The following is a 9,625-nucleotide window of genomic DNA, read 5'->3' as shown; positions in this document are numbered from 1 at the left end:
CTTGTGTCAGAAAGAAAACAATTAAAGGGCTTCTGAGCAGCCTTTAAAATGAATGAGCAAATCTATAGGTACTTTCGTGAAAACATTTCCAAGATATGGTGTTAAATGGTAAAAAGTAAATTACTGGATGCAAATTACATAGTGCAGCCATTTGGGTATGTGTGTATTACATACAGATAAGTGTATACATAAGTATGGGGCAGGCACGGCATAGAGACATCCACTTTCACCCTTTATTCCAGTGTTTTAATTAAGAAAAAGAAGAAAGGTTTAGAGACACATCAAACTATTGGTTGTGTTTACCTTAAAGAGGGGAGAAAATGAGTGAGCGTGAAAGAGATTTTTACTTTCACTCTATGAACTATGGGAATGAAAAGAAATAAACATGCAAGTATTCTGCAATTTTTGTGAAGTTAAAACATAAAAAATAACATGAGAATATTTTCAAAGACAAATGAAATGGACCTCAACTAAGTCTACCCCAGCAATTTTCAAAGTCACAGTAAAAAATAAAATAGAATGGCTTTACGGTGTCTTGCCTGGTAGTTTTCCAGTTCTCCTTCACTTACAACATAACTAGGAAATACTTCGAAAGAATTCCTCACTTCTTTATGGAATATTACTACCTTAAACATCACCTTCCAACCCAGAGTTCAAAGTAGTTAGTTCAAGAATTTCAGCCGAGAACCTCGAACTGGCAGGATACCACTGGCAGGTGGGATGACTTTTTTTCTAATAATAAATGTTAGAGCAGTATCCAATTTGTCTGCAGCGGACCAATTTCACCAAAAGTTAATAAGTAATTAAAAAGTAATAGCTTAGAAATAAGTCATAAATTGTCTATTTTATCGGAACTTAGAACGGTATTAAATGATTATGGAAGCAAGGTCATTACACGGAATAAGAAAACGTTCAGTTAACGAGAGCTAATACAGAACTATCGCCAATCTTATCCAGCACTTTGTGTGTGCCAGGCACAGCGGCTTATTCAGAAGCAGCATGACTCTGCACAATGACACGCTCTAAAGCCTCAACATTTTCTCGGGAATACACTTTGAGATATTCAGACTAAGCGTGAGATGCGAAGGAGAGATACGGTAATCACAAAGACATTTACGTGAGGGTGGGTAGGGAAAGGAAACCCACTGAAAACGTAATTGCATTGTGTGTAGTGCGCTGAGAAATTGGCTTGACCCTATCTCACACCAGATCACCACGCGCCCGCCCTCGACTGATCTCGCCAACCCGCGGTATTTCACGTTGATTCGCAGTCGTAGGGAGGAGGTACATCATGGACCACCACCCAACATTAAACATGCATGCTGCAGGCTTTTTCCTACTTTAACCCCGAAGTCCTGCAGCGACTTATAGAGGCTGACAAACGGCCTGACGCACGTCCAGTAACAAGACGCAGCTTCCCACTCCATTTTGTCCCCAGTCTCCTTTAGGCGAACCGAGTGATGCTATTTTAAAACTCCTAAGTATTGGAAGTAAATAAAAAGGGGAGGAGGCGGGGGCACAATCTGCTGCAGCTGGCGCCCGGGGCCACAAGGCTGCAGCTGCTGGTGGGTGGAGCGGCCCCCAGGCACCCGGGGCTCGGCCCAGGGCCGGAAGGACAAAGGACACGTAGGGGACGCGGGCCGCGAGCCCCAGCCTGCCGACTTCCGGGCGGGGGGCCCGCGCGCAAGACAAAGCGGCGGCGGCGCGCCCGCTCCCTCCGTCCCCGCGGCGCGCGCCCGGCCGTGCGCGCGAGCACGAGCGCGCGGGCGACGGTTAGAAATGGCGGTTGGGGCGGAAGGCGGGGGCTGGGGAGGGAAGGTGCGCAGTCTCCAAGCGGTAGGGCGCCGTGCCGCCCGCGCTCCGCCGCCGGCCGCCTGGGTGCGGGGTCACTTCCAGAGCCCACCCAGTCCAGCAGTCCCGGCCCTCGGGGCGGGTGAGCCGCTAGTAGGGAAGGCGTGGCCCGTTTAATGAACAAAGGAGACAGGCCGAGCCGCCGCGGCCACCGCGAAGGAGAAACGTTCCCTAAAATGGCGGCCGGCGCTCAGGGGGCGGTGCGTGGCTGGGCGGGGCTTCCGCTGGCCGAGGCCCGGGGCGGGGCTGGAGCTGCGGACTCGTTCCCATGGCCGCTGCCCCGGGGCCCGGCGAGCCGGAGAAGGGGAAGGTAACTCGGGGGCGGTGGGTCGCGCGGGCGGGGGCGAGCGGGGTGCGGGCGGGCGCCTTTTACGGACGCGGCCTCTCCAGCTGGGAGTCGTGAGCCGGAGCACGTGTCCTTGGTGTGGAGGTCGGGGGAATGTATTAGTGTACGCCCCCCACCTGCGGGTATTTTTGTCTTCATTGCCCGGACTAAAGTGTCCAAAACTGGCACTAGGAGGGACCGCTACTCCTGCATACTGCAGGTCACTGTAAAATAGCGAACAATCCTGAGCCTTGGGCGGAAAGCTTTGCTGACCAGGGCCTTGCACTGCTCCTTTAATTTACTAGGAGAGGCGGATTTTGTAAGCTCCCCGAGGCCAGTGCCTTGTTCTTGATGGCTAACGTGGAGGGATCCAGAAATGCTTAGGAATGGGAACTTGGTTCGATTCCCGTGCTCCTACACGCAGATTGGTAGGAGCCGAGGAAAAGACAGATTTTTCCCGTTAACCTTGCGTCCTCTCGACCCGGTGGAGTGTTGCGGTATTACTGTACGTACCCAGTAGCTTCCGTAGCGAGTACTCGTGCCTCTTGCTCTGCCTTCTGAAGTCCGACCACGATTGTCATGGTGGGATAACCTGTTAACCGGGTAATTTCACCTCTCTGCTTAAAATTTAGTCTTAGGACACATTGCTGTCACCTTGGCCAGTAATAACGTGAAGCTAGCTGTTCACCTGGCCTCTGACTACCCAGTCTGGCTTCTCGTGCTTTTCCTCCAGATGTTTTAAAGCTAAGCTATGTTTCTGGTCTCCCCCGAAGGACCTCCTGAACCCCCAAAGTAGTGTGAGGTGCTTCTGTCCCCATCTCCCCGTAGCTGTATCATTACACCGTTTATTATACCAGAAGTTAGGAATGTGTCCCCTCTTCATCTTGGGCTCCTTAAGAGCGGGACCCCAATAGATAAAGTATGGTTAACAACTATTAAAGACCCACTGTGTTCCAAGTTGCTCCTGGTCTATTTTAGAACATTCTCTGACCACGTTGGAAATTTTGCTCATTTACAAGTTGTTTCTCAGGGTACTTTTCCACTTATATTTAGCCAAGATAGCAGATCATCAAATGCTTCATGAGAACCAATGTTGGATAAAATCTTTCCATACTTAGCAACAGATTTTGCCAATTTATACAGCTCGTGGTGCCTTTTGTTTTTAATGGCTTGTAGGTATACTATTTGGAATACACTTAGTGTAAAAAAACGGACCCGTGTTTGAAACTCCCATGTTCCAAACACGAGATTCTAGATTGTTCTGTGAGAACACCAAGATCTTGACTGGGGCTTTAATCCCTTCTGTATGTTCACTTTGATGGGCAACTGCTGTCATGAAATGGTCATGAGGGCGCTTTAACCCATTGAGAATTGATAGAAGAATTCAATGAAAGAAAAAATGACCTATTTAATTGGTTCATCATCAGCAAAACAAAATACTATAAAAAGCCCTGTAAATAAGTCATTCATGAAGCACTAGTACCTATCAAATTTCATCAAAGAGAGCAGAATTAATATAAGCTACCTGAATTAGCAGCCCAAGGTAATGTCAGAAAAGGAGGCCCGTAGTTAAAAAAATTTTTTTTTCAGTGATCATTTCCACTACAATCCAGGGACTGATCTTTAGAATCCGCAAAGCTAAGGTGAAAATGGGGAACGGCATCCAGCTGGTACACCTGGTAGAACTGGCCTTTAAAGACTGTGCTCTCACTCAGCTCTTTGAGAAAGTTTAGAATGTGAAACTTGGTACATGCTTACCAGGAAAGTGCTCTAGGTGGATTCTAAATCTATGAATTCACCCATTCAAAAAAATATCTATATTTTTACAGACTACCTGCTGAGTATTAGGCACTAAACCAGGTGCTAAAGGTATAGTTTTGATCAAAAGAGGCAAAATCCCTGTTTTTATGTAGTTCACACACTGCTGGGGAAGTCAGTCAAAAAGTAAATTTCACTTACCGAACCAGCCAGGCAAAGAATTGGGAGGAAGGTGGTGCGTGCTAAGCAGTAACCATGTGTGCGTGTTGGGAGGAAGGAGGGAAAGAGTGAGGTGAGGAGGGTAGGTACTGATCAGATAGGGCCTTCGCAGCACGTCCGAGGGCTGCAGAGGGTTAATACAGAATGACAGGTCATCTCAGTCACCCAGGGGTGCCCAACCTTTTGGCACCTCTGGGCCACACAGTCAGTACACCGGGACACGTAATTGCAAAGTCGTCATGTTTTAAGTAATCGACCATTTTGTGTTGGGCCACATGCAGCCGGCAGGCTGGACACTGTGTGGCATCAGGACCTTTGGCGGGATGGCAGCAACAGCAGTGAAGGTGAGAAGTGACCCGTTCAGTTCAGGATGCATTTGGTTCACTCCAGACCTGCTGACTGAGATGCTGGACATGGGGTTCGTGTAGAGGAATCAGAGATGCCTCCTAGGTGTTTGGTCTGACAGTCGGTTGAGCAGTGAGGTCTGAAAAGTAATCATGATTTGGAAATACGAGGTCCAAGGTATTTACTTGAAGTAGAAGAGGTGTCAACAAGCAGATGAAACCAAAGCTTGAGGATCCGAGTCTGACTTTTGTGTGTCATCACATAAGTGGCATTTAACTAAAATCCCATGAGTCACCTAGGACAGACTAGACTGGGAGGGGTGGCAATTGGACATTTACATGTCATCAGAGAAAGGGACAGCAACAAACCTGCCAAGAGCCAGAGAACTAGGAGACACTGTCGTATTTGAAACCAAGTCAAGAAACGTTCAAAACCACGATCTGTCTGTGCCACGTGCTGCTGCAGAGTACTATGAATTTGGGGAAATGGATGCCTTAGAACAGGGCCGTTGGGTGGTGTGCGGTGGATGGATGCTGCACTGGAGTGAGTTGAAGTGAGGGTAGGTGGTTCCTCAGTAAAGCAGCACGTTAACTTCTGCTTTGCAGTGAAGGGAGCCGAGCAGGGATGGCTGGCTTAGGAGGCTTGGGAGGAACGGGGTGTGAAGGGTTTTGTATGTTTCTAGGCTGAGTGTTGAGAGGAAAAATGATGCAAGTGAATGGGGTAACTGTAGAAACATCCTTGAGAATTGTTAGGATTAGTTTTACATAGGAATAGAGCCAGCTCATCCATATGGGCACTGAGGCAACGACATTGGCAGCAGGGAATTAGGTGGCTTAATTTGATCTGATCTATTTCCTATGAACTACTAGACATTCTGGCTTAGGAACCTTGAGCTTTCCTTAGCTCCATCAAGGTGAGCTGGAAAAGCTGCTTTTCTATATCTAAGCTTAAAAGCATGTCTACCCCCCCAAAAAAAACTAGCCTTAAATGTCCTTAGTTTACGGGCTCAAATTCATTAGCATCACATTAAACCAGCAGACTATTTAGGGAGCAGAAATGTTCATTTGTTTCAGGCTCTTAAGTTCATATGCCGAAGACCAGTTCTTTAGTACAGTTCATGCTCGATCCTGGGAGTTAACAGCAGTCTAAACCAGTGATTTTTTTTCAACCTCTTTCATCTCATGACACACACCCATTACCCAAATTCTGCGGCACACACACACGCAAAAACTTCTTGCCAATCTAACAAGAGAAAACTTAGGTATAAATAGGTTAATACCCATTTTGACTTATTCACACCAGACAGGTATTGTCATTTTTAATGCGACAATCTAAGGGAAGAGGTCACTGCCGGACCAGACTGTCAGGTGTTGCACATCTTAGACATTGCTGCAGCACACCGGTTGTAAACTGCGGGTCTGAACTCTTCAGGCAAGAGTGCTCTCCTGGTAAGGGGGAACTGTGGACTTAAGTTCTATTCATTCTTACCCAGTGTTAATACGAGTTGCAGGGCCCCTTATGTATTTTAGTCTTTACCCTCTAGATGTGTGACCTTTGGGAAAACGACTACTTTGTGATCCTTGGTTTTTTCATCTATAAAAAACATCTATGCCCTGGTTGGTGTGACTCAGTGGAGTGAGGGGGTGGCCTTGGAATTGAAGGTTTGACTGGTTCGATCCCCAGCTAGGGTACATTCCTGGCTTGCAGGCCAGATCCCCATGTGGGGGCATGCAAGAGGCAACCAATCTGTCTCACGCATCGATGCTTCTATCCCTTTCTCTCTCAAAACAATCGAATAAAATCCCACCCCACAGAGGTCATGAGAACGAACCACCAGGTTGGTGAAGGACACGGCACACACAGCCACCCCTGCTGGCTGCTCACCCGTGGCACTGCTGACACCCCAGTTGCAAGTGGGGCTGGTGTGCGGTAGAACGTTTAGCAGCAGAATCCGTGGCCTCTGCCCACATGCTGGTTCTAAAAGGTACCACTGAAAACTGGGTATGAAACTTCTGCAAGGTGTCTGTCTTTAAAAAGTTTGAATCCCCCAAGCCCTTTGTATATGAAGATTTGTATTACATACCTTTCAAAATTAAAGCCTGCAGTGTTCCCGAGCACCCGCTGTGTTAAGGGAGGGAGGAGTGTTTTGGGGTGTGTGGGAAGGGGGTAGGAAGCATGGAGAGACCAAAGAGGAATGGAATGGGGTGACCCGGAAGAGTATGTCATTTCTGCTTTACTAGGACCCAGGTCACATTGCCTTTTCCTGTCAGAAGTTTGAGCCAAAGAAATACACGCAGGAGACAAATACAATAAAAATGTTTCAACCTTTAAGCTGACTTCCTCCATTTCTTCCCATCTGTTCTTCCTTTACGGTACCCCTCCTCCAGAACCCTCCTCCCCTTTAGGATACGCCCCCCTCACACTGCGCCACCATTTAAACGGACAAGTAGCTTCCTTTTAAAGGCTACCTTCCTGGAAACCTGCATTTGATCAGGTTTTAGAAAATGGTGTAGGTTTTCTATTTCTTTATTCAGTAGAAATGCTACAATGAAACAGATAGGACTTTTAAAAACGTCTGTTCTGCCCTCAGTTGAGGGACACACGATAAATACAATAAAACAATAAAAGTGCAATTTGCTACCAGGCAAGGAAACAGACCGAAAGTTGTATTGCCCACGTTTTATCTTCACACGACATACACACATTCCTGTTTACAATTGATGTCCCTCCACCTCACTAACACCAAGAAAGGTATTTAGGGCAACACTAACACACACCATAAGCAAACATGGTTAGAAAAATTGCACTCACCCCATTTGTTTCCCCCCCAAATTTCTCACAGATGTTTTAAGAGCTCATAGAATGTGCTTTTATTTCCAAACTAGCTAATCATCCAATTATTGTCTAATACCAAAGTTTAACGAACTCAGGCACGTTACTCTAATGCTCGGGACTCGCTGGTCTGCCGGATGCCCGAGGCTTCCCACTTGGAGGTTCGGACTGTTCAGACCACTCACAAGCGGGAAGGTCATCGCCAGTCAGTGCAAATGGGTTGCTGCGCGGTCCTCACAGCAGATTCTGATCTTTGCAGAAACTGATGTACCGTACTTATTGTTCAATCTAGGTTCTTTTTAAAATTTTTATCCTAGCCCTTCAAGCTCCTGGGAATTTTGGATGTTGAGAACACTCCCTGTGCACGGGACTCGATATTATATGGCTCGTTAGGGTCTGTTGTGGCTGGCCTTGGACATTTCTTGTTAACTAGTAAGTACGTTTTGCTCTGTGGATAAATAACACACACTTAAGTGTGGCGAACAGTTTAATTTCCTAGATAAGGTCATGTGTCAAGTATAACGAGAGGGGCTGTGCTTTCTGACAGGTAGAATTAAAAGATCGTGTGACGTTGGAGCGGGAGGATTTGTCGTGGTGACTCTAGGATGCTGGTATGTGCATTGCATGTTCAGGAAGGTGCGCGGGTGTATGACAGCTGCAGCCGATTCCAAAGCACACGCCCCTTCTGGAGCAGTTTCCCACCCTCTGGTGTTTAAACAGGACTTAGGATTTTTTAAAGGATTTTATCATAGAAATTTATCACAAAATGATACTGCTGGAATGCCTTAAATCTTCGCAGGGTACATATACTCGTGTTCTATACTCTGTCAAATGAACAGACGACTGCAGGACGTGAGACATGCCATTAACACCACGTCAGGGTTTACACCTCATTTGGGAAGGCCCCCACCCTTTAACTTCCCCCAAGGCCCAGTCCATCCCTGCCCACAGCATCACACCTGCTGTTGCTTTAGGAATGTGTTCACAATCGATACAGCTCAAATCTACCTTCCTGAGCAAAAAAGCCAGACCCAAAGTCCTGGTTCCCCTCACATAAAGTTCTGCAAGTAAAATTAAGCTAAGGTGATAAAAACCCTCATTTTCTATCAAACATACGTAATAAAAATAAAAGGATGTGTTCGCAGCTGTCTTTGACACCAAACCACCCAAAAACAGTACTCCCAGGTTAGAGCGGGCGCATTTCCGGTCTCGGGTGCTCACCCGTAAGCGTTCCCAAATTGTTACTACAGGGTCTCAAGTGGCTCTACAGGAACTTCCTGTGACTTCCTCATATTCCTTTCTTCCCAGGTTCCATTGTAGGTATAATTATGCAAAGCAAAGGATCCAGGAAAGAATTGCCAGAGAAGGAATTAAAAATAAGATTTTATATGAAAGTACCCACCTTGATCCTGAAAGAAAACAGAGCAACAGCAGCAACTGAACGGGGTCGAACGGAGACCCCAGTACAGCTCACCGCCGTCAGTGTGAGCAAGGCCGGGCTCAGCTGGGTCAACCACCGCATGTACCATACGGAGGCTCTCCATCAAGTAAATAAAGCATGTGTTTAAGTTGCACTTTTTGCTACACTTGTGTGAATATTCTGTGAACTTATTCCAGCCCTGTTAGCATGCAGTGGACTTGTCAAACTTATTAAGTATAAATGATGGCAGTTAAAGAAATAGAATCTCTTCCAGTTGCAGCTTTAAAACTTGCCTTAGAAACAAAAAATAACTGAGTTACTGTACCTTCTAAAAAATGAGGGACTACTTCCTGTTTTGTTTTTTTCAAAACCCTCACCTGAGGATATGCTTACTGATTTGAGAGAGGAAGGGCAGAGACCCACACCGACGTGAGAAACACGGTTTGCCTCCCGCAGGTAACCCCACCTGGGATCAGACCCGCAACCTTCCGCTGCCCAGGGCCACACCCCGCCCGACTCAGCCACCCGGCCAGGCCTTCTGGTGGTTTCAAGACACTGAATGGGGTGTATCACTTTGCAGATTACTTTAAAAACCTATCCGTTGCTTGATAGTGTTCTTCCATTTCTCACAACAGATAAAGGGTGTTTCTATCCAACTGCTCTAAATATTTTTGTAAGTATGCATGGTTTTAATTTTTCAAGTGGAACTTAAAATGGTGTGCAGGAATGTTTTCAGAACTTGTTTCATTGGTGCAAAGGAAAACGACCTCAGGATTACCCGTGGTACTAACACTGCCGTACATGAAAACATGTTTAATCCACGCGGCTGCCATAATATAGAGTCTAAACAATGTCCAACATCAAGTAAGTCCACA

At 46.7% G+C, this 9,625-nt stretch overlaps 1 protein-coding gene across 2 annotated transcripts; it reads left to right on the top strand.

The window, feature by feature from the left end:
* Positions 1-2,057: 2,057 nt before the first annotated feature.
* Positions 2,058-8,904, top strand: LOC119053405 (cytochrome c oxidase assembly protein COX20, mitochondrial). Of its 2 annotated transcripts, XM_037150935.2 has the most exons (4): positions 2,058-2,161; positions 7,648-7,762; positions 7,878-7,941; positions 8,639-8,904. In XM_037150935.2, the coding sequence occupies exons 1-4, from the start codon at positions 2,120-2,122 to the stop codon at positions 8,769-8,771; spliced, it is 354 nt and encodes a 117-aa protein (XP_037006830.1). In that variant the 5' UTR covers positions 2,058-2,119; the 3' UTR covers positions 8,772-8,904. The 2 variants fall into 2 exon arrangements, with proteins under 2 accessions (XP_037006830.1, XP_037006829.2); XM_037150934.2 differs by lacking the exon at positions 7,878-7,941.
* The last annotated feature ends 721 nt before the right edge of the window (positions 8,905-9,625 follow it).

This window comes from Artibeus jamaicensis, unplaced genomic scaffold (assembly GCF_021234435.1).
Source record: "Artibeus jamaicensis isolate MK-2021 breed Jamaican fruit bat unplaced genomic scaffold, CSHL_Jam_final scaffold_754, whole genome shotgun sequence".
Lineage (NCBI taxonomy): Eukaryota > Metazoa > Chordata > Mammalia > Chiroptera > Phyllostomidae > Artibeus > Artibeus jamaicensis.
The sequence above is the reverse complement of the archived record's forward strand: the minus strand, read 5'-3'. Positions and strand labels throughout refer to the sequence as shown.